The sequence below is a fragment of the Psittacula echo genome (assembly GCF_963264785.1).
Source record: "Psittacula echo genome assembly, chromosome: 6".
Taxonomy (NCBI): Eukaryota; Metazoa; Chordata; class Aves; order Psittaciformes; family Psittacidae; genus Psittacula; species Psittacula echo.
This window is the reverse complement of record NC_137743.1, coordinates 40,910,059-40,934,479: the sequence shown is the minus strand read 5'-3', so window position 1 is coordinate 40,934,479 and position 24,421 is coordinate 40,910,059. Positions and strand designations below refer to the sequence as shown.

General features: G+C 41.8%; 1 protein-coding gene across 3 annotated transcripts in view; it reads right to left on the bottom strand.

Annotated features, from left to right (window-relative positions):
• Positions 1-24,421, bottom strand: part of GALNT13 (polypeptide N-acetylgalactosaminyltransferase 13) — a gene marked incomplete at its 3' end in the record, with an annotated part of 135,421 nt that overhangs the window by 81,062 nt on the left and 29,938 nt on the right. For all 3 annotated transcript variants that reach the window (XM_080621673.1, XM_080621671.1, XM_080621672.1), the window contains exon 2: positions 3,607-3,775. In XM_080621673.1, the coding sequence (XP_080477799.1) occupies positions 3,607-3,775 (169 nt within the window). The remainder of the gene's footprint in view (positions 1-3,606; positions 3,776-24,421) is intronic.

Below are 24,421 nucleotides of genomic sequence, written 5' to 3'. Positions count from 1 at the left end.
ATGTAAATCCAGAATTAGCTCACAGTTATAAAACTTAATCAGAAGCAGAGTCATAAAATGTTTCAGGGTTTTTTTCATCTGCTAATGTGAGGAAAAGAAAAGAAAAAGATTCCCTCCGATATTTTTTTCCATTGAAATATGTGTTTATTATGTAGACTCTTATGACACCTACCCTCCCTTCATTCACCACAGCACTGCTTTGATCATTTGGAGGCACAACAGCAGCAACGATCCCAAACAGTGAGAGCCCTGCTACTATCTGCCCCAGGGGGATAGAGTACCATGCTCCAGAGGACAGCAAGAAGGACTGACAAGCATCTTTGATCTTCACTCCAAGTTTGCACACTGAAGACTAACTCCCAGAAGTACATGTAAACTGCTGTGCAGGCACCAGCAGCCTTGGCAAGGCAAGAGAAACCTGCACACCTGCAACAGGAAAATGAGAGAAAATTGCCTGCATGAACTAAAAATGCAGTGAGGAACAAAGAGGGAAAAGGAATAAAGGTGGCCAGAAAAGGAACAAAATGGGAATGGACTGATTCACACATACATATATATAACTTTATATATAAAAGTATATATATGTATATATTTTATATAGATTATATAATATATAGAAAAACAATATATAGAAAAATGCATAACGCATACTATATATATATAAAATATACATATACAACCCATAACAATGAAAAAGCTACCTTGACAGTGTACTACATCCCTTTCACAGCACTCTTTGCACTGGCTTTTCCAATAATTGTACTGTAGCATAACTGAAGAGTCAATGAATAGAATGAGAAATTACACCAAGACTCTTCTTTTTCTTGGGCTGTTTGTTTCTCATCAGAATTCTTACGTATATTTGTAGGCATTCATTTGCAAAATGGAAATCGTATTATAACACACATCTAAATAATTCTCATAGAGATATAAAGCTAGTAGAGAATCTCAACAGGAGATGATATTTTGCATTTAGGGTCAAACCACAGCTGGAATTCACAAAACCTTCTAAACATAGGAACAATGGGAAAGCTGAGGTTTTCTTTTCATTGAAGACATACAATTTTCTGCTTTAAGCCTACACTTAACACCACTGGGAGCAAGAAGAAATCATGGAGAAAAACGCATTCAGCCACCTTTCTAACATCTCAGTATTAAACCAGCCAAGGACTGGGAGTTGCTGCATTCACCAGGGCCCCCTGGTGCAAGACAGAGAGGAGAAATTGTGCTCAGGACTGCTGCCAGTGGATGCGAGCCCTGCACAACTCTGATGCATAGGAACCCTTCTCAGCTTGCACCAGCTGGAACGGAGACTGCAACTTAACAGCATGGCAAACACTCGGAGAGATGCAAAAACATGACTTACACGCAGCAAAATGTTGACATGAGATAGGTACAACAAAAAGGTCAAGTCATGTCAGAAGTTAATTAGCCCTGTATAAATGCCCTTCATTCCTTTAATCCCCCAGCACCATTACAGAAATGAAGGACAAACTGGTCCTTTCCCAGGTTTTGCACAACCTGCCAACATCTGAGCAGCAACACGGAGCTCCCCGGGGCTGATCCTGATCTTTAAGGTCCCTTCCAACTCTGCCATTCTATGATGATTCTGTGATGATTCTGTCCTTTTGGTAACGTATACAATATATTCCTTTTCATCAAGAAAATGCACGCAGACAGATTTCTCTCGGTATTAAATTGCTCATCTCCCTCAGACTGATCAGAACTGCCCATGAAGTTAATCATCTCACTGCTTCCTTCAGTACGCGCTGTGTTTCCAACAGCTCCTTTCCAACAGGGGAAAGGAGGATGCTGTCCAGAATGGACTGAATTACAAATGATCACACTGTGGGGAAGCATCACCTCTGCTGCTTGTGAACATGGTTTGTTGGTAAAGTAATGCTTCTGTGTCTTTTATTTGCAGGCATTTACAAATAAATTCCAGTAAACAAAGTATTTGATTTTCTATTTCATGGAAACCTGAAGAGTTTGATTTTAAACAAAGCATAAGTAGGAAAATTTCCAGTAAGTGACAATTCAGGTTATAAAGCAAAAGTAATGGGAGATTTTAGAAGACCTGACCACTTGTATATTCTGTATTCAGCTATGCTCGTATTTCTCCGAATTTTTATTTGTTATAAGCTACAGTACCTATAAATCAGAACATTTATGCAGGTGAAGGAGAACAGGAAAAAAAAAATGAACTGGAAAAAAGATAAATTTCAATCAACAGGAGCTTTCTATAAAAATTAAGTGGGGGAAAAAAATCCCACCTCTAAAAATTTACTTCCAAAAGTTTAGACAATCCTCCACGTAAAAATTTCAGGTTAAATAAAACTGCTTGAGAGCCGAGTCCATCAGGTAGTTTAACACTGCTCCTGAGAGACAGGAGGAAATTCTCTGGCTGAAAACAACGTATATGAGAGAGGTAGACTTTTTGGTTTTTTAAAGTACTGTGACTTGTTACAGGGTAATTGATAGCCATCAGAATCCCCATCTAAATGGAAATAAACACGTTTATTTGGACTTTCACATCACATACATGTGCAAACACAAGCCCACTGCTGTGACTGCAAAAACTGATCTGTAAATTCCATTAAAAAAAAATCAGTGGACTTAGTGAAACACTCCCTCCCCCCTCTCCAGCCCCAAGTATTCCACAGTCTCAAAGTCACCACACAAACATCAGCCTTCACTCAAAAAATAATAAAAGTTACTAGACTTAAAAACAACACCCTCCCCCTGTAGAAAACCCCAACCACAAACCCCCCTTCAGCATTTATGTTGCTGCAAAGCATTTTGAAAGATGTTCTGTAAAATTCTGATTATTCCAGAAAAGTCTCTTGATAAAGATAGAAGAAAACAACTTCCTGCAGGTACTTTCGGTATTAGTAGCATTTTCTCTTTATCAGCAGTAAATGCCCATTTTTAAAAGCTGACAGCACAGTTGTGAACATTTATAAACTAGACATTGATGTTTGTATCTTTTTAAAACTTTAGAAATAAAAGTTTTCCCTGAAGAAAAAAAATATTTAAATTATTCCAGGTGATAAGACACACCAGAGGGCATTTTGGTTTGTGTTGCAATGCAAACCAATAGCTCTAGTTGACAATTCTTTAGCTGTTCACAAAATAAATTGCACAGGATAATAACACTTGTGATGCAGGAACTTTTTCCCTAAGAAAGGTTGCATTAGAAGCCAAATCTAGAACCAGTAAAACCTATTGCATTCTTCAATAGGTTCCTAGAATCCTAGAATGGTTTCGGTTGGAAGGGAACATAAAGACTATGGAGTTCCATGCCCCCTGCCAAAGGTAGGGACACCTTCCACTAGACCAAGTTGCTCAAAGCCCCGTCTAACCTGGCCTTGAACAGGCCTTGGGATGGGACAGCCACAGCTTCTCTGGGCAACTTGTCCCAGTGCCTCACCATCCTCACAGGGAAGAACTTCTTTATATCTAATTTAAATCTCCCCTGTTTTTGCTTAGGCAACCACTGCTAGTAACAGCCATTAATTAACCTCAAGACAACTTTTGTGCCTTGGAGGAAGGCTGAAGGTGAGCTCAGCAGATGGCACCAAGACACGCCGTCCCCCAGGAACTCACCCGTCAAGTCTCACATCGGGCAAGCTCCGGTTCAGGGCAATCAAGTCACTGGCCATAAGGTTAAATTGATTGATTTTAAACAGTTCTTTCATCTTCTCCTGGTCATCCTTTGGAATGAGCACAGCCTTTCCCATCTCTCCAGGTCCTTCTTGGTTTCGAGAAATAACAGCTATAACACAAAACAGCAAAAGCCAACTTTTAGGATGTGGGCATCAGTTTAAACAAACAAACAAATGAACGAACAAAAAAAAAAATAACAACCCACAATTTTCTCTGTGCTCCACTGAGAGGTTTTATCTCTATCTGGACTTAAATTTATATCCAGTTCTTTTGTAAGATGATTAAATCCCCCACATTTGTTCCCTTGCTGCTTTTGGTTATAATCTCGATGACTACTCTTGTGAGATTTACATCAGGATTACAGAGCACAGAGCTAGATTCTCCGTGAGATTCTGCAGGTAGAAAAGGTTTGGCAAACACTTTTATAGCTATTGAAAATCTTTGAAGAACATATATATTAGACTAATTCTAACCAACTAGTTTTATTTTTTATTTAGGTTTAACTACCAGGCATGTGATAGCACAACCCCATGCCTGTAAGTAAATAAATCAACTAATCTTCAGTGACAAAAAAAAATCCATCCTGAAAAATACAGCACCCACACCCTGAGTATCTTTTACATATTATTAAGGACTAGTTTGGAGAAATATTTGTACAGTCAATTTGAAACTTTAAGGAAAATTATGCTATCATCTCATACAAGCACACAAAAATAAGCAAGATACAACAGACTGCCTTTCTAGGAAACAGCCTATGAAAAGAAAGGAAACATCTCACAAATAATTACAACTACTCTAAAGCAAAAGCAGTAGGCAAAGGAAGACAGACTCATCATGTTTCCTTCCCCCACCTCACCATACAGCTTCCCCCCAACTACTTACTACCAAGATGCTTTTTCAAACAACAGAACAAGAAATACCTGAATTTTTAACTAATTTTACATTCACACTTTCAATCAGCCTCTTAACTGAAGTTGATTAATTAACACTGATTAATTAGTCTTCAGTGATGACTGGTGCTTGCTGCTCTCAGGAATAAACTGAACTGAGCCTTCCTGTGTCTGCACCCTGGCAGAGGGTGGCTCGCATGCCTGGACTGTGCTGGGCTGTAACTGATGCTCACGGTGACCTTCAAGCTGTGCACTTCTGCACCATGTGCCAACACTAGCGTATTATCTTAACAAAGGGATCTTGGTTTTATTTTTATGCCATCACATTAATTTTTCATCTTTATCTCAAAATTACTCTGAGAAGTTTGATGCTCAATATCCTGAAACACTGTTACTTATGAAGGCTTCTCCCTAGCTGAAGAATAATTATTTTTACAATAACAACAACAAAAAAAACCCTAAGAGGATAAGGCCTTTTCTAAAAAATGCACTGGTAAGTGACTTTTTAAGGAAGAATCTGTTCCTTTTCCAAACACTGCAGACATCAGGGCTTGCTAGAACCTACCAGAAATTTACATTAAAGTCTTTTTAAAAATAAATATTAGAGACTCCAGGCATAGAAATTTTGTTTCTGCACTTCTAGATTATGCTTCAGTTGAGCAAAGAGCATTTTACAGTATTACCTGATATATTTTTTTATCCTTCCCTTTGATGAGAAGCAGCACCTTTGTATGCTGCCACAGGAAGAAATTATTAGCTGTGATTACACAAGAAGATGAAGCTGTGATCAGATAGACACATAAACCTTAAATGTGGTAACTCTGAAGCCCTCTGTACCCAGTGTGATTTCCAAAGGACAATAATCTCATGGGTTAAAGTCCGCTGGGGTCAGCAGTATCCACCCAGGAGCTAAACAGGCTGTGACATGGGCACCAAATGCATGCTCTTGATGCTCTCAGATACATTTTTCCACATTGGGGTAAATCCCAAGCACAAATACAGGCCGAGTGAAGACTGGAATAAAAGCCACCCTGAGGAGAACAACTTGGGGGTGGAAGTTGACGAGATCCAGCCATGTGCACTTGCAGCCCAGAAAGCCAGCCATGTCCTGGGCTGCATCATCAGCAACATGACCAGCAGGTTAAGAGAGGGGATTATACCCCTCTACTCTGCTCTCATGAGACCCTACCAGCAGTACTGCATCCAGCCATGGGGCCCGCAACGTAAGAAGGACATGGATGTGTTGAAGTGAGTCCAGAGGAGGCCATGGAGATGCTCCAAGGCCTGAAGCACCTCTCATATGGAGACAGGCTGAGAGAGCAGGAGTTGTGCAGCCTGGAGAAGAGAAGGCTCCAGGGAGACCTTAGAGCAGCTTCCAGTGCCTAAAGGGGCCAACAAGATATCTGGGGATATCTAACCCTAACCCTAGTGTCTAGTGGAAGGTGTCCCAGCCTGTAGCAGAAGGGTTGGAACTAAGCAATATTTAAGGTCCCTTCTGACTCAAACCATTCTCTGATTCTATAACTCCACATCTGAGCAGAGCCAGCTGATTCCTCTCACCTGTCTCAGGGAAAGGAATTTGTGACTACATGGCTCTATATGACCCCTGATTGGCAGAATTTTCTCTTAGAGAATATATATATCTCAGTCAAATGCCACCAGAAAGAAAGATCAAGAAGAACCTAGCCATGCTGTGTGTGCTTTTAACTGCTTCTTCACGCGATGATGCACCTCATCCATAGAACTGCTTGGGAACCTGTACTGCACTCATTCACAGACAATTATACATCATATACCAAGTGTGGTCTGGATGATCAGGTAGTGAGGTGGACTGTGAACTGGCTGAAGGAGAGAAGCCAGAGAGTTGTAGTCTATGGAGCGGAGTCTAGTTGGAGGCCTGTATCTAGTGGAGTGCCTCAAGGGTCAGTATTGGGACCAGTATTATTTAATATATTCATCAATGATTTAGATGAGGGAATTGAGTGTACTGTCAGCAAGTTTGCTGATGACACTAAGCTGGGAGGAGTGGCTGACATGCCAGAAGGCTGTGCTGCCATCCAGCGGGACCTGGACAGGCTGGAGAGTTGGGCAGGGAATAACTTGATGAAATATAACAAGGGAAAGTGTAGAGTCCTGCATCTGGGCAGGACCAACCCCAGGTTCCAGTATAGGTTGGGGAACGACCTGTTAGAGAGCAGTGTAGGGGAGAGGGACCTGGAGGTCCTAGTGGACGGCAGGATGACCATGAGCCAACACTGTGCCCTTGTGGCCAGGAAGGCCAAAGGCATCCTGGGGTGTATTAGAAGGGGGGTGGTCAGTAGGTCGAGAGAGGTCCTCCTTCCCCTCTACTCTGCCCTGGTGAGACCGCATCTGGAATATTGTGTCCAGTTCTGGGCCCCTCAGTTCAAGAAGGACAGGGACCTGCTGGAGAGGTCCAGCGCAGGGCGACTAAGATGATTAAGGGAGTAGAGCATCTCCCTTATGAGGAAAGGCTGAGGGAGCTGGGTCTCTATAGTCTGGAGAAGAGCAGACTGAGGGGTGACCTTATTAGTGTATATAAATATATAAAGGGGGAGTGTCATGAGGATGGAGCCAGGCTCTTCTCAATGGCAAACAATGATGGGACAAGGGGTAATGGGTACAAACTGGAACACAAGAGGTTCCACTTAAACTTGAGAAGAAACTTCTTCTCAGTGAGGGTGACGGAACACTGGAACAGGCTGCCCAGGGGGGTTGTGGAGTCTCCTTCTCTGGAGACATTCAAAACCCGCCTGGACACATTCCTGTGTAACCTTATCTAGGTGTTCCTGCTCCAGCAGGGGGATTGGACTAGATGATCTTTTGAGGTCCCTTCCAATCTCTAGCATACTGTGATACTGTGATATACACTATTAAATTCCCCACAGAACATTTTATAAGGAATATTTATTTAATGCATAATATGATCATAAAATAATTGGGATTAATGGTTGGTAATTAATCTCTGCTATATCATCACTTGCTGGAGAAACAATGAGACTCCTCAAAGGCTGCAATTTGAAGAGCTGGTCCCTCAAGCTGCAAATGTTGTTTATGGAAATAAATTCTGCCTCCTTTTTGCTGTAAGAGGCTGAGGGCACAAATTTATCTTAGCAGTAGGTTGGAGCAGGCAAAAAGAGGCAGCCTGACTGCTGAAACCGTGGGAAAATGGGCAAGAGGAACAGAAACACAGCATAATGGGAAAGGAAGGAATGTTCTCAACATAGGGATGAATGTCTCCAAAGCAGAAAAAGTGCAATGAGAAGGTGAAGGAAGTTTATCCTTGTCATGTCCCTCAGGGTGATAATCTTTTGGAAGAGGAATTCTTTGTTCTCTGCCTCTGAAGCTGTATTTAAGGGTCTGTACTAGCTCCAAGGACTTCATAGACCCTACCCAGACCACAAGGATCACCTCCTTAGCACTGCACATGCAGCGTTTGCCTGCCCAGGAAGGGAGCCATATGGATCACATTCTGAGTGACCCATTGCAGCCCCTGAAGGGCAGAGCAGGGGACCCTGGGAGAGAGGACAGATCATCTCCTGCCATGACCTACCATGTGGCATGAAAGCTGGAGGAACATCACGAGGCACCCAAAAGTCTCTGATATAGTAAGGAAGCATGCCAAAATATTTTTCTTTTCTGCCGAAATACTGTGGGATTGACTAAAAATACCTTAGTGACAATTTTCTCCTACAGTAACCAGAAAATTTTTATTAAAACAAATTATTTAGGGTGAGGGAAAAAAAAAAGCAATCCATTATTAGCATAGTCATTACAACATTAAATTGCTGCCTCTCCTTGTTGTAAGCCAAGTAACAGAACTGTATCTCCCTGAAATGTGTGGAATACCAGCAGTGAAAGGTTTTTTACATTCTAAGCCCAAATACTAGAAAGACAGCTGTTGAGACATTTTGTTTCAGTGTAAACTCTCTGTAAATTCATCAGGAATCCCAGCTCATTCACAACATAACTTCACAGGGACTCAGTTTAAACTCAGTTTGAAACCTTGTTTATCCTGCTTGAAAGCATGAGTTACATATTCCTTCATCCGCAAAACTAATTTTCGTTACAAGATTCTGTCATCTTCTATTGTTTACTAAGGTCCATCAAGACAGAACTTCAAAGGGATTTTCCTGTCCTGAAGCTTATTATAAAACTAATCAGAAATTTCCTTAACAGTCTTTCTACCCTCACGGTTTCATTCAGAGCAAAGTATTATCAGATTATATTTCAATCATAGCTTAAACATGTCTGTGATAGAGAAACATATTAAATTTCACTATGGTTAAAATGCAGCAGCCTCTATTTATTAGATCTTTAGAGAAGACACACATGGTTTATGAATTAACAACCACACAAACATTTTCAGAGATGTAACTCAAATCCATACCCAGGACCTTCTTGCAATGTCTCTCCCACATCTGAATAAACAACTTTTGAGCCCAGAGACTCTAAGAAACAGTGCTCAGCTGACTCATACCCAGGAGACGTGAAGCATGCAGCAATCCAGCCATATTCAACTTAGGAAAAATAACACTTTCCATTTTCCAAGCAACATGTAACATATTAAAACAAGAACCAAGTAAACATCAAAATACTATAGGCGGCAGGAATATTTAGCAAATTAAGACCTCTTGCAAATATTTAATTTGACCAAGCTCTTCACAGAAAAATGTGGTTTTGCTAGCACTGAACAGATCTGAGAATCTAAATATGGTGTCAAAAGTTTTCTAACACCAGGTATGTCACCAAGGTTGGCTTTCTAAATGCACAAATCTACTATAAATATTTTTACCAAATGATCTGTTATGTATCCAAAGCAAACAAAACAATTTGATTGTTTTTTGAAATATTGATACTGTCATTTCAGCACTATGTTCCGCTTTACCCTCTTCCTCTGAAGTACAATGTACTTAACTAGTACAGCATACTTCAAATAAAACTCTTCAGAATATTTTATGAAATACCAAATTTGTAGTCGAGCTTCCGTACCAAAATATACATGCAAAACATACGTACACCCACTTCTTCAATCAGAGAACATAAACATAGTACAAAATCTCTTCACCTAGAGGATAAAAAAATTAGGTTTCTTAAGTATTTAGAATGTATGTATGATAAAGAAGGCAACAATCAGTGAATGCTACTGCTGATTATGAATTACTTCATTGGTATCGGTGTTCGTAAGCTACAAGCAAAAGTTCGTTGCAAGCACAGCAAGCAATTGCCTTACAGAGTACATCTTTGAAAATATCACTTAGAATTTATTGTCCAAAACACCTTCTATATGCGGATTTTACACATCTTTTCAACAGCATTGTGAAGATCATTGCCTCTCAACGACTTGGCAGGGAGCAACTATGTCCCTCTGCAGTAGTAAAGCACAAACAGGGGCTGTCCAGATGTAAGAAATTACACAAGTTCTCCATCTAAGAGAGGTCCAAGATTTTCCAGCCCCTGCTGCCTCCAGGTTCTTTCCCTGATGGAAACAGCTGATTAACCCCACAGAGTCCGATGAGGAACAGCCCTTCCCAACCCAAACTCACAGGTAAGAGATAGTGTTGTCACCTTTCAAAGTACTTGAGCTCACCTCCAGGCTCGCATTTTAAATACCTTGCAATTGTAATGGAGACCTGAGGGGGCACTCGGGGACAGCCACGATTCTTGAAGCCAGTGCAGAAGAGATATATTTAATTTTTCTATATAAAAATTACCTGGTTGTAAATCAATCAGCTTATTAGCATGTCTGATCCATAAATACTTTGGGAGTGCTTCTGCTGCTGTAAGCTTAAAGTTTTACTGAATATTAAAACCAAACAGGAAAGAAAAAACTTGGATTCATCTGTTATTTGCTTTTCCTTTGATGATGAAAACCCCACCTCTGCCTCCTTATCAGGCTTCCCTCTCGCCGGTACACTTGCACAATACTTCAGTACCATGCTTCACTCTCCTTTGGTATTTCTCCCACAGTCTGTGATCTGGCCATGCTAATGGGTCTCCACGGGCTTGTGTTGGTATCTCACATCACTCCTCAGGACTTTGAGATTTATTTACTGTACAATACCATCCTGAGCTTAAGGGACATAGGTGCCAGCCACATTGTCTAATGCTGTACTTCACATTCTTTCTAAGCACCGGGACAGGTTGTGGTTTTGACCATAAAAACAGCAACAACCTCCTGAACTTCATTGTCTTTAACTTGCTTTGCATGAGATCTTATCCAAAAATTACTGTTCAAGGTTTCCGTTCACCAGCATATCTCAGCAATCGCTCTGGGAGCACAGGAGGACCTGCAGTTTGAAAGCCTCGTTATGCTGCTGGCAAAGTGCATCCAGGAGACCTCTCCTGCCAGTTCAGCTCACTAATACAATTGTGCACTAACAGTCTGTATAACGTAAATAAGATTCTCTCAAGTTTAGAAATCCTGAAATTAGGAAACCTGTCCATTTCCAGAAGGAAGAAGGAACCCTCCGTGTGTCCATAATGGGAGGATGATGGAGATAAGAGGGTATCAAATGGACAGCAGCAGTGGGGGGATGACAGAGATAAAAGGGTATCAATCAGACAGCAGCACAGGTGGAATAAGGATTCAGGGAGCTGGAAAGCATCCCCACCCGCAGCATGGGCACCTGGAAACAGAGGTCCAACACAAGGTTCCAAAATAACCTCCAGTGAGAGAGAGAGGACATGTGAAAAAACAGTGAGGATTTACAGGCTGAAGTAACTGGGAAGATTATTTCTGTATATCAGGTTTATTCACTTTTTTAAAAATTTAATTAGAATACCATATTTTGATTTCTAACTTACTCAACTTTCTAACCTTGACCATATTCCACTTCACAGAGTGAAATGAGTCTGTCTACAACAGCTTTCTGCCAGCTCTATAAACATGAATGGTTCATGAGGTATCTGTGAAATCTCTAAATCTATTTTAGTGAATTTACAGATAATGTCTTAATCCCCAGCAACCATCAAAGCTCATTAAGAATCTTTCCTGAATATTAGTTACTAAGTCAAGAAATCAATTAATGTTTAGATATCTGAAATACTTCCAGGGAAGGCTGAAGAATCTGAAATATTTTGAAACTGCACAGGCTCCGCTATTCACAGTTCTGTCTTTACCCAGAGGTCCTCTAGCTGAGGGGTGAGGAAGAAAGAGCAGAACCAATACCTGGAGGAGCCACTGACAGTTGATGTCATCTACATGGCATTTCCTCAGTCTATTATACCCCCCCAACAAACGATGAGGTAGCCTGGGCTTTAGTAACCTGAGATCCTTCATCATGTGTGTCTTGAAGACAGAAACTATTTCAGTAATTTTGTAACTTTTTTACATAAGTAATTTACAGTCATAGCTCAAATAATTTGGGTACTAATATCAGAATTCCTTCTGCCTTTCAGTATGTCTGAGCTTTGGGCAACATGTACTGCAGATACACACATATGTAATTACATATGTACGCACACATATACTTTGACACGTACATACATACACACATCTTAAATGGTAAAAAAAAAAGAAGGATGGCTGCATATAAGTGTTACCAAATAAATCCCATTCCTGCTGTCAGGTGCATATGACAAATACACACCTTACTCCTTCTTTCCATGAAGATTGTATTAGCTCAATCTTCTAATATTAAAAATTCACACTGCGAAAACCTTAACAAAACAGAGATCTAGATTCCTCTTTTTCTTTGTAAATCACATTGATTAATGAACTTGAAATTCAGTCCACTTGTCATTGTTTAAATGTAAGATGAAAGAAAGAAAATGAGAAAAGAATAGGGACGGAAGTGGATCTCAGAATACGAACTAAGCTTTGTCCCACACCATGGGACAAAATTAACCAGACTTAAAACATCCACAGCACACGGTGATTGTGGTTTTAGTTAAATCTTTGCTTTGAAACCTCTGAGGATAGAGTTTTTACAGCCTTTCAAGGAAATCTAGATGAAATCCAAGCAACAAAGTAAGTTACTGAATTACACTTGCACCTTGATACACCTGAGGCATTAGAAGAATTTTAATGAAGTAACCACATAAAAACTGGAGAAACGATGCTCTTAAAGAGTTTTTCAGGGTTGAACATAGGTGGACAAAGAAGTACGGGTGGGGAACTGAGCAAAGGGAAATCTTAGCTAAAGCCAGAGACTAAACAGCACTAGGAGGTGAGGTGTCCACTGACCAGAACCAAGGTCTGTGCTGACAATACAGTGCACGCACTAAGGAAAAACTTGTTTGTGGAGTAATTTACAACAGAGCTATGAAAAACAATACCACCAAAACTGATTAGATGGTCTGTCTTCAGGTCTTTTCCAATTTTTTACTATTATGATTCAGTAAACCAAACCCAAAATCTTTTCTTATTTTCTGTCCACATGGGAAAGGCTTCTAATAAATCACAAGACAACAAATCTAGATCAAGACAAAGGTCTGTCTGGCTGTTTCAGAGCAACTGAGAGATCATGGCAGACAAGGTAAAACATAGGTTTTCAAATAATTCTTCCAGAGATTTCCCTTTGCAGAGGTGGGAGCTGCACCCAGACTGTTGTGTTCAATAATCGCCATCAGCTTGTATGCTCCCTTTTAAAATCTATTTATCTTTTTGACAATGAACTGCATGAGTTAAGCAAGTACTGCTGGCAAAAAAAAAAAAAAAAAAAAAAAAATAGCATCTCATTTATTTGCTTTGGATTTGCTGTCTCACGTTTTCATTGTTTTTTACCTTGGGAGACACAGCGAATCCCTAATCAACCTTCTCTGCCTATTTATGCCTTTACAAATCCACAGTTTATCCTTCTTTGCTCACTGCTTTTCCAAGCTGTAGAATTTATTTAATAATCTCCCTACAGGGAGGACAAACAGTACCTGAAATCATCCTTGCCTGCCTTTTCTGAACCCCTGGTTTCACTCAATGAAATTGAGTTTAGTTTGAATTAAGCACCAAAAAAACCACAAAACAAACCCAAACCAACAACAAACCCCAATGCTTTTGTCCTTCAGGGGCATGAATTCACATGCTGGTAGCAAAGCAACCATGGTTGCTTTAATTTGCAGCAGCATTCTTCTTCTGTGATTATCTTTTGAGATCTTGAAAGCAGAGTAATCTACAATTCTCTGCAGAGTTCCACACCTTGTCACACTTGTGTAATTTCAGAGGGAGTTGTACACACTTCACACATTACAAAGGAGGCATCTGTATGCACCTCATGGTGCTTCACTTAACTCTATTTAAGAGTTGCAACTAAGGAGCAGTGATTCAGCAGTTCTGCTTGTTAATTTACTGAAGCAGATTTCAAATATTTTTGAAGAGTGCCTTTCGAGAAAAAAGAAAAATGAACAAAAAAAACTGAAAAAAACCCCATCTTTCAAAAATAGCTTTACCTCCAAGCACAAGAATTAACAGCTCATCTCTTCAATGACCATCCTGGTGCACATGGGGATAATGGAACTGACATGAAGCATGCCCACAAAGAATAAAAATGCTATTTTTTCAGCATTCTGCCTGCAGACATTTTTCAGCATCTGTCAGTGGAGATAGGCTTCCTTTGGAAACGAAAACAACCTCCTCACAAGGGCTTATTAGAAGTGCTGAGGTCTTTGGTGCAGTGGAGAATAGAAAGCACAAAATTCAAGATAAAGGGGGGGGGGGGGCAAAGCTCAATAGATTTCAAAGTATTCAATTTATTTAACAATTCTGTAGGCACTGCACAGGGACTGTTGCACAAATAAGCATGGCAACACTCTGAAGATACAAGGACTCATCATCCTTTTTTTTTTTTTTTTTTTAGTTGTTTTTTCGCCCCAAATGTTCATCTTCCTTCCTGTACTTCAACTGCAACACCCACACTTCGGTTTCAAGTACCAAACCACACTGCAAACATAACAATGCTGTTGTGCAGAGGTCCAGAGAGTGGGGACATCTCTTACAAGGAGGTCATGGGATCTGTCCACACAGAGCCGGATCTCTCCCTGCACACCAGCTACATCCGACTTCTCTGGGCTAAGCATGGATGGGAATGCCCCAAAAACCTTCTGGGTCTCTCCAGTGCCCCCCGACACCAAGCACAGCCATCACGTCATCCCGTAAGGATGGGTATCCACCTCAGTGTCCCAGCGGTACCTTCACACCCTCAGTGACACAAAAGCAGCAGTGACGCTGATGGGCACAAACCAGAGCTTTTCGGTTTAACCACTGAGAACAATGCAAATACCTTGTAAGGTAGTTAAAGGGGTGTAAGCCACACATAATTCACTCTCCGCTCAGTACACAAAGTCTTCTCAGACATCCCCATAGACAGAATGTAAATGGCTTACTGATAAATATATCCTAGCAGATGATGATTTGTCTCTGCTCATGATGAAAATTTGGAAAATGTTATTTCATAAATACACTTTTGATGGAAACAGGGATGCATGAAGAGGTAGTAGCATAGATGAGACCTGGGCACCGGGCAGTGCTTGTTTTCCTGCTGCCGCCTCCATTCCCTGCAGCCACTCGTCTTTCCAAATGCAGGTTATGCATTATGCATTCCTAATTATCACCGATTTATATTTTACTACAATACTAATATAAGGCATAAAAATCAATCATTCTTGTCTCATTCTCAGAGGAATCTTATAAAAACCTGTCTCTCTGGTACTGGATGCTCTCTTTAGCTAGGCAAACTGGCTAAATAAATAGCTATACATGCCAGACAGTGCTCCTAACTTTAATGCACCCTGAGCACAGCCTTGCTCCGCTGTCCCAGACACCCATCAGGGGATGAAATGTGACTGCAAGCATTTCCTCCTTTCAGCGAGGAGGTGCTGTAGCTGCATTACATGTAGTTTTACACCATTCTGCAAATTCTAGGAGCTTTCTTCCGCTGCAGCCTGCTGGCTCTGGCCACTGGCTCCATGCTTCCTGGGCAAAACCAGGAGCCTGGCCGCAGACCTCAGCCACACTGCATTTTCACATGGGTGAGGTCTGTCTTAGCATAGCTATTCTCCAAATGGCGCAGGGCTCGCTGTCAACAAACTGCAGTTAAACTGGGAGAGAAATAACAGCACAGCTGGAACTGGAGGGATAGGATGAGTCTATAGTAGAGGAAAGATGGGAAAAATTCCTCCATCTCCACCGTACCACTGACTGGTCAGAGCTGCGTCTGGACACAGGTGGGTGGGACATCTGAAGGACTAGGTCAGAAGAAGATTGAAATCCCATTGTTTGAAAGACATCAGTGCTTTGTACTTCCTTATTGAATTTACGTATACATGGTGTACAATCTTATTTTGCAAATAACAGTGATCTTGAATTACTAAAAATAATTTTGATGAAGTTTCACCCAGGAGAAGGGCAGCTTTTCAGCTGCAATTTGTAACTCACCATGAATGTGACAGAGCATTAAGTAGGGTGTTTTGGTTTTTTTTGTTTGGGCTGTTTCGTTGGGATTTTGGGGGGCTTTTTAGTTGGGTTTTTTTGTTTGTTTAGGTTTTTTGGGGTTTTTTTTGTTTTTTTTTTTTTTTATAACAAGAAGTTGTCATACGGTATTGACTTACTCCAGCTATTGGTTCTGCTCTTTCCTCCTCACCTGTCAGTCAAGGTACCTCTGGGTAAGGACAAAACTGTGGAAAACAGAACTTGTGCAGTTTCAAAATGATTCAGATTCTTCAACCTTCCCTGGAAATGGAGTATTCCTTTAAGTATTTCAGATATCTAAACATTAATTTCTTTCTTGACTTAGTACCTAGTACACATGGAAGATACTTAATGACCTTTAAGGGCTGCTGAGGATCAAGACATTATTTGTAAATTCACTAAAATATATTTAGAGATTTCACAGATACCTCATGAACCATTCATGTTTATAGAGCTGGCAGAAAGCTGTTACAAAGGCTTGTTTCACTCTGTGAAGGGGAATGTGGTCAAGATTAGAAAGTTACGTAAGTTAGAAATCAAAATATGGTATGAATCAAAATATGGTATTCTAATTAAGTCTTTATAAAAGTGAATTAACTTGGTATACAGAAATAATTTTCCCAGTTACTTCAACCCATAAATCCTATAACTCTTCAGGTTTCTTCCTACTGCTAAACAATATTCTAGGGTGGAAGATCATCTAAGGCATTGTTCTCAGCCGTGTAACACTGCTCTCTGGTCATGAAGCAGAACGCAGAAAATCCTTGCTAGCAGGAGCTGCACTGGAGATGGTCCATGGGGCAGCCATTCAACTGGGTAAAACATCAAGTCTCCTGCTAAATCCTGTGCTGGGTACTAAATCCTGCTCTGGGATTTCAATCTAGTTACTTGCATTAACATTTCAATTCAAAGCATTATTTTTACCAATTATTTTACATTATTTTTTTTCCTTTAAATAAGCAGCTGAATGGAATAAATACCTTTCCAATGGTTTTGTTTGAGCAATAGATTAACAGCCATGTAGTCCAGCGCACAGAGCCCTGCCTCAACTGCTGCCAGCAACAGTGACACACAGCAGCGTTCACCCAAAATTCAGAAAAAGCCAGCGTAACCTTCCCTCTGAGCTTAGAAAGAAAAACATGCTGAAGCTAAGGAATGTTCCTGCCCCATCACCAAAACACACATCCAATTTCACAGCCACGAGGACTAGTCCTGACATGGTGTGATACATCACAACCTCCATCACTGCTATTGCTCTATTTCTGCATCGATGACTACCTGAGTTGCAGTAACCTTTTACTAGCCTGCTACACAGAAGGCTGGTGGGTTTATCAGGTGGGATGTTTTTTGGTTAGTTTGGGTTTTTTAAACCTGAATCCTGAACAAATAATTCCTGGTTGCATCTCCATAACAGGTGTTAGATATTTTATCCCAAATAATTTGTTGCCATAACTCTAAACAGAAGCCAATAAACTGAAGGATCAGTTTGCAGTCTTTTGCCATTTACATGATGTATCTCTGCTGTTCAGAACTATACACAGACTTACCTTAATGCAGAACATAAAGAATTCTAGTTTTAATTACATGGTCGCAATAAATCCTGTAAAGTTGTCATAAACATCATTAGATAGATCATATACTTGACAGTATTTCTCAACATAAAAATTCCAGGATTCTGAAAAAAAAATAATGTTGCTTTCCAACACTAAAAGCTTTCGAACTCATTGCAACTTCCGCCAACTACCTTGTCTAGCATTTCTGCAACACATGTTGTCTACAGACATACCAGCCTACACCGACGGCTGCTGATAGCCTCAAGGCAGAATGCCTAGAGATGTTCAAAGAGGCCTGGAACAAGAGTATAAACTGAACACCAGATTTTTTTTTTTTTAAATACCACTTAGGATGGATGTGAAGTCTACTTACAGATCTTGGCTGCCATTTCTAAGAGAGAAGATATGAAAAGAGGCATCTTCTCACTAAAATTTCACCAACTCTTTTGAACATTCTTCATAAATTCCTACAAAGCCTACACACAGTTAAATGGCACAATCTACAGTTAAAAGGTCTCCACAATTACTAGCCATGTTTATTACACTGCACTAATAGCAACTGCTAGATTTTGATAATTAAAAAAAATACCAAGTCTAATTAAATATCGTATTAGCTCAACACAGTTCAGAACTATAACTGTTCCGTTTAGTAAATCAGCTGTAACACACAGTAAAGATACCACAGATGCTGGACTGAGCAAACTGTTTTCAAGAGGATAAAAACAATTAACCACTGTAGCCCATCCTCTTCCAATCTTACTGTACGGTATCTCATCAGCTAATAAACAGTATCTTTACAATTGTGATGATGAAAGGCTTGGATCTTTTTCAAAAAGAATACAGCACCTCCAGGTACTGCTTGCTTTAATTTTCAACTATAATGGACTTCAGGACAAACTAGAGAATGTAGAGATATGAAAAGCATGAGATTAGGTAACCACTGGATCTCTGGAAAAGCAGGCTGAGGAAAGGCATTGTGAAAGCTTAGCCTCTGTAAAACGTCAATATTTATATTATCAGCCCTGAAAGTAGAAACTGTAAGTGCAATACTACTGATTATGCTGTCAAATGGCTTCACTGCATATCTGTTTTACAAGTAAACACTCTCTGCTCTGACACACTAGCCACATGAAGATGCTGCTTTGGTGTTGCAGTCATGCAGCACAGTGCTCAAGGAACACATGTACCACACAAGTGGCATCAACAGCACCATTTCACCTGCCCTCCTGGTGTAAGACATAGGCAATGGTTATGATACCATTAATCCAAAACATCTAGGTAATTTTTTCTACTTGCAGTTTGCTACACAAAAATAAAACTGAAAATGCATAAAGCAAGACAGAAAATCTGGCAATTTCTAATTGAAACAGGTTTCACAAAAACTTAGAGCAAGGCTTCAAGATCAGCAAAGAACAGCAGCAAGGTTCAGCCTACTCGTTTGCCTCCTCCACTACAGGAAATAATCTCCTGGACAAAAATACAAGAAAAATGAGAGGATTTATCCAGGAAGCATCTGTTTGGGAGCACTTTGGAGCAGCCCATCACTCCCTAAGCCACAGTGCTTGGACGCAACAGTCACGCAGCAGCAGTGATGCTGCACTCTGTCACGTGTATCTCTTGTCCTGGTGGTCACCATGCTCCCAGGTATTGGGCAATAGAGGGATGAGCCCCAGCCTTGGAAGGCAAGTATGGAATGCATGTGCACCACCTGCTCATCTGTCACCTTTAATGGCTGTGTTTTATAAATGAATCCCAGGCTGGCACATACAGCGAGATGGGAGTCACCTCTCTGAAAATTATTAGAAGTGAGCAACAAGCCAGGAAAGACACAGTAGTATACCAATATTAATTTAACTATAATGGAAATATCTAACTGATGCTAAGTGCAAAGCAAGCAAAGACAACGGAAAGCATTTTGGGCCACATTTCAGGGGTCTGTGCTGCTCAGCAAGAGACTCCCTTGCTTGGGGGCATCCTTCACAGGCTCCTCCTGCCCTCCATGGCGACCCCTTTCACAAATATTCACAATGCTGTAAATGGCATTGCCTACATAGCACATAACTACTGCTCATAGTTCTACCAGCCTGTAACAATCTTTGTTGAACCCTTTTGTGTACGCAGGTCTGTGCCATTTTTTCCTGCAGCAGTAATAGTTCTTTATTTCGAAAAATTCACCATTACAAATGAAACCAAAAATATTTAAGTAGAGTTACAAATGTAAGATTAACAGTGACAGGCAAAGCAGTCTTCTGCAAAACAAAATTATGCAGACAATAACTGCATGGAATGAAAGTAAGAGGCATTTCATGTATTTTCATTCTTTTAAACCTTCCCTGACCCCACTTGCCTGTCATTCCAATATTTTAGAGTGGTCTATAAAGTCAAACCACTACTGACATCTAGTTTTTCTATCTCAGCATTTTATCTGCTTTCATTAATAGGTGTGCTTTTTCCACATTTGTGGAAAAAGAAGCATTTGATAGCTACCTGAATTTATTTACACAAATCTTCAGTAAATCTGTAGTAAAAGATTCTCCTTTGTTGCTGCTGTTGTTTGTTTTCCTGTAGGGTTGAACAGTTCAACATTTTCAGTCAACCACACTGTACTTTCCCCAAGGATAAAGTTTGAAGAATAAAAAAATAAAAAAAATTAAAAAATCTTGACTTTTCTTATTTGTGAAAAGTTTTGCTAACAAATCCCCCAGTCCTCTGCCTGAGCAGAGAGGGCTGCTGCCTGCTCACTCCTCGCAGGCAACAGGAGCCTCTCTACCTTCAACCAACAGCAGATTTTGCCACCCCAAACGTGCTGAGGATTCCCAAACACAGTGTATCCTAGACATCAGAGGGTTCAGGAGAAGGGAAACAGGCAGGAGAGCCTCTGATGCCAGTGGGACACCCTCCAGCGCCAGGGGGAGTGGAGCAGGGTGGAGGGTGGCAGGTTACCCCCTCCATGTCCCCAGATCATCCTTCCTTCAGGGCCCTACCGCATCGATCAACAGCTGCCCTGAGGCGCATCTGAGGAAGAGCAACTCAATGTGTGCAAGTCTATTTAGTTACGAACACCAGGATTAATTGCTTTCAGGACAACCGCTACTTGAATTGACACCCTGCGAGCTAGGAGCCAGGACGCATGCAGAGCACCATACATTACCCTAATTGGTGTTTGGTACATGGCTTGACAGCTAATTCTGTCACATTTCAGCAGCATGCATCAATCACTTGTGCACAGAGGCTACATAGTTCAGTCTAGCCCATAAAATGTTATTTCAGTGAAAGAAAAAATGGAGGGAGATTGTATCTGAAGAGCCACTGCCTTGTGAGCAAGCTTTATGCTGCCTGAAAAATCCACACTGCTTGCTAGCAAGGGGTAAGATCTCCATCTCCACAAGCACACATCTTAAAACAATGCATTTCCATGCTAATTATTGCTATGTTCCACTTGTGGGATGGTTTTCTACAGGAAAAAGAATTTTACGAAGAATTTCAACCCTTCGTGCCCCACGTTGGGCGCCAAAAAGAACTGTTGTGGTTTAAGCCCCGGCTGTAAATTAGAACCACGCAGTCTACTTCCCCCCACACACTCCCCAGAGGGATGGGGAGGAGAATCGAAAGAATGTAACTCCCACGGGTTGAGATAAAAACAGTCCAGTAACTAAGGTATAACACAAATCACTACTGCTGCCACCAACAATAATAATGATAAGAGAAATAACAAGGGAAGAGAATACGATACCGCCCGCTGGAAAAGAGAGCCCAACAGAAAAGAGGACGTGCCCTTCCGGGTAGCTCCCAGTTACATCCTGGGCATGACGTGCTGTGGTATGGAACACCTCTTTGGTTAGTTTGGGTCAGGTGTCCTGTCCCTGCTTCCTCCCGGCTTCTCCTCCTGCCTGGCAGAGCATGAGACTCACAAAGTCCTTGGTCAGTCTAAACATCGGTGTTATCAGCTCTGCTCCCAGGCAGAAAGTCAAAAACACAGTGCTGCAACAGCTACTAAGAAGGAGAAAAACTGACTGCTACTGCTGAACCCAGGACATTTTGCAAAGGTATCAGCTAAATTTATATATCTTTTTAACAAATACTGTGCTTTAGTAAGCGCAATGAAAATTAAAACCAAACCAAAAAATTTCTTCACCCAAAGAATTATAGGTCAATTTCCATTACAAAAAAAAAAGCTACTGAAAAGTTTTACATTACTAAGAAAAATGCTTCCTGTCTAGACCTGTTGACCTAAATCACAATGTCTGCTTAATTTTAAATCATCTTTTTATGACTAGCTTAAACTTACTAGCTTGTGGAGGCTGTAGTAAGTCCTGTATTACCATGTAATAATTACAGGTCCGTGCTTGACCTCGTGCTCACCAACAGGGAAGGGCTGGTTGGAAATCTGACACTCCAGGGCAGCCTTGGATGCAGAGATCACGAGATGGTCGAATTCGAGATCATCAGGACAGTGAGAAGAGTGTGCAGCAAGCTCACTGCCCTGGACTTCAAGAGAGCAGACTTTGGCCTCTTCAGGAACCTCCTTAGTAAGGTTCCATGGGATACAGCCCTAGAGGGCAGGGGGGCCCAAGACTGTTGGTTGTTATTCAAGGATCACCTACTGCAAGCTCAGGAGTGTTGCATCCCAACTAGAAGGAAGTGCAGCAGGAGGACCAAGAGACCTCTTTGGATGGATAAGGAGCTGCTCAGGAAAATTCAAAGGAAAAAAGAGGCTTATAGAAGGTGGAAGCAAGGACAGGCGGCCTGGGAAGAATACAGCGATGTTGTCCGGGAAGCTAGGGACCAAGTTAGGAAAGCTAAGGCCCAGTTAGAATTAAACTTGGCTAGGGATGCGAAGGATAACAGGAAGGGATTCTATAGGTACGTAGCAAATAAAAGACAGACTAGGGACAACACAGGCCCCCTCCGGGAGCTATCGGGAGAACTGGCTACCCAGGATTTGGAGAAGGTTCTTAATGACTTCTTTGCCTCGGTCTTCACTGGCAAAGGCTCTGACCGCACCACCCAGGTCTTGGAAGGCAGCCACAGGGACTGTGAGAATGAAGACCCTAGGCCCACTGTAGGAGAGGATCTGGTTCGAGACCATCTTAAAAACCTAAACGTACACAAGTCCATGGGACTGATGAAATCCATCCGTGGGTCCTGAAGGAGCTGGCGAATGAAGTTGCTAAGCCACTGGCCATCATATTTGAAAAACCATGGCAGTCACGTGAAGTTCTTGACGACTGGAAAAAGGGAAATATAACCCCCATTTTCAAGAAGGGGAAAATGGATGACCCAGGGAAATACAGACCAGTCAGTCTCAACTCTCTGCCTGGAAAGATCTTGGAGCAGATTCTCCTGGAAGGCATGTTAAGGCACATGAAAAACAAGGAGGTGGTTGGTGACAGCCAGCATGGCTTCACTAAGGGGAAAGCCTGCCTGACCAATTTGGTGGCCTTCTATGATGGAGCTACAGAACTGATGGACAGGGGTAGAGCAGCTGACGTCATCTACCTGGACTTGTGCAAAGTGTTCAACACTGTCCCACACAACATCCGTGTCTCTAAATTGGAGAGACATCAATTTGATGGGTGGACCACTCGGTGGATAAAGAACTGGCAGGCTGGCCGCATGCAAAGAGTTGTGGTCAATGGCTCAGTGTCTGGCTGGAGACCAGTAACGAGTGGTGTCCCTCAGGGATCAGTGTTGGGACCGGTCTTGTTCAACGTCTTTGTCGGTGACATGGACAGTGGGATTGAGTGCGCCCTCAGCAAGTTTGCCGATGACACCAAGCTGTGTGGCTCGGTTGATGCACTGGAGGGAAGGGATGCCATCCAGAGGGACCCTGACACGCTTGTGAGGTGGGCTGATGCCAACCTGATGAAGTTTAACCATGCCAAGTGCAAGGTCCTACACCTGGGTCAGAGCAATCCCAGGCACAGCTACAGGTTGGGCAGAGAAGAGATTCAGAGCAGCCCTGCGGAGAAGGACTTGGGGGTGTTGGTCAATGAGAAAATGAACATGAGCCAGCTTCAGTGTGCGCTCGCAGCCCAGAAAGCCAACCGTATCCTGGGCTGCATCAAAAGGAGCGTGACCAGCAGGTCAAAGGAGGTGATCCTGCCCCTCTACTCTGCTCTCGTCAGACCTCACTTGGAGTATTGTGTGCAGTTCTGGTGTCCTCAACATCAGAAGGACATGGAACTGTTGGAACAAGTCCAGAGGAGGACCACAAGGATGATCAGGGGACTAGAGCACCTCCCGTATGAAGATAGGCTGAGAAAGTTGGGGCTGTTCAGCCTGGAGAAGAGAAGGCTGCGTGGAGACCTCATAGCAGCCTTCCAGTATCTGAAGGGGGCCTACAAGGATGCTGGGGATGGACTGTTCATCAGGGACTGTAGTGACAGGACAAGGGATAGTAGGTTAAAACTTAAACAGGGGAAGTTTAGATTGGATATAAGGAAGAAATTCTTTATTGTTAGGGTGGTGAGGCACTGGAATGGGTTGCCCAGGGAGGTTGTGAATGCTCCATCCCTGGCAGTGTTCAAGGCCAGGTTGAACGGGGCTATCAGCAACCTGGTCTCATGGAAGGTATCCCTGCCCATGGTAGGGGGTTGGAACTCTATGGTCTTTAGGTTCCCTTCCAATCCAAATCATTCTGAGGTTCCATTCTGTGAAAAGGATCCAGTGAAACCCCTGGGGGAAACAACTGGGTGGGCACATTTAGTACTGACTGTCAGTATGCAAGTACATTTTGTTGCTGCCATTGACGACAAGCTACAGATGCAAAGGGGGACTTTCCTATTCCTGTAATACCTCTGCTGGGAAGTGTTAGCAACCCTTGGCACTTTTGCAACACCTTCACACCACAAACCCATGCACAGCACCCTGTCTGCAAGGTTGACACC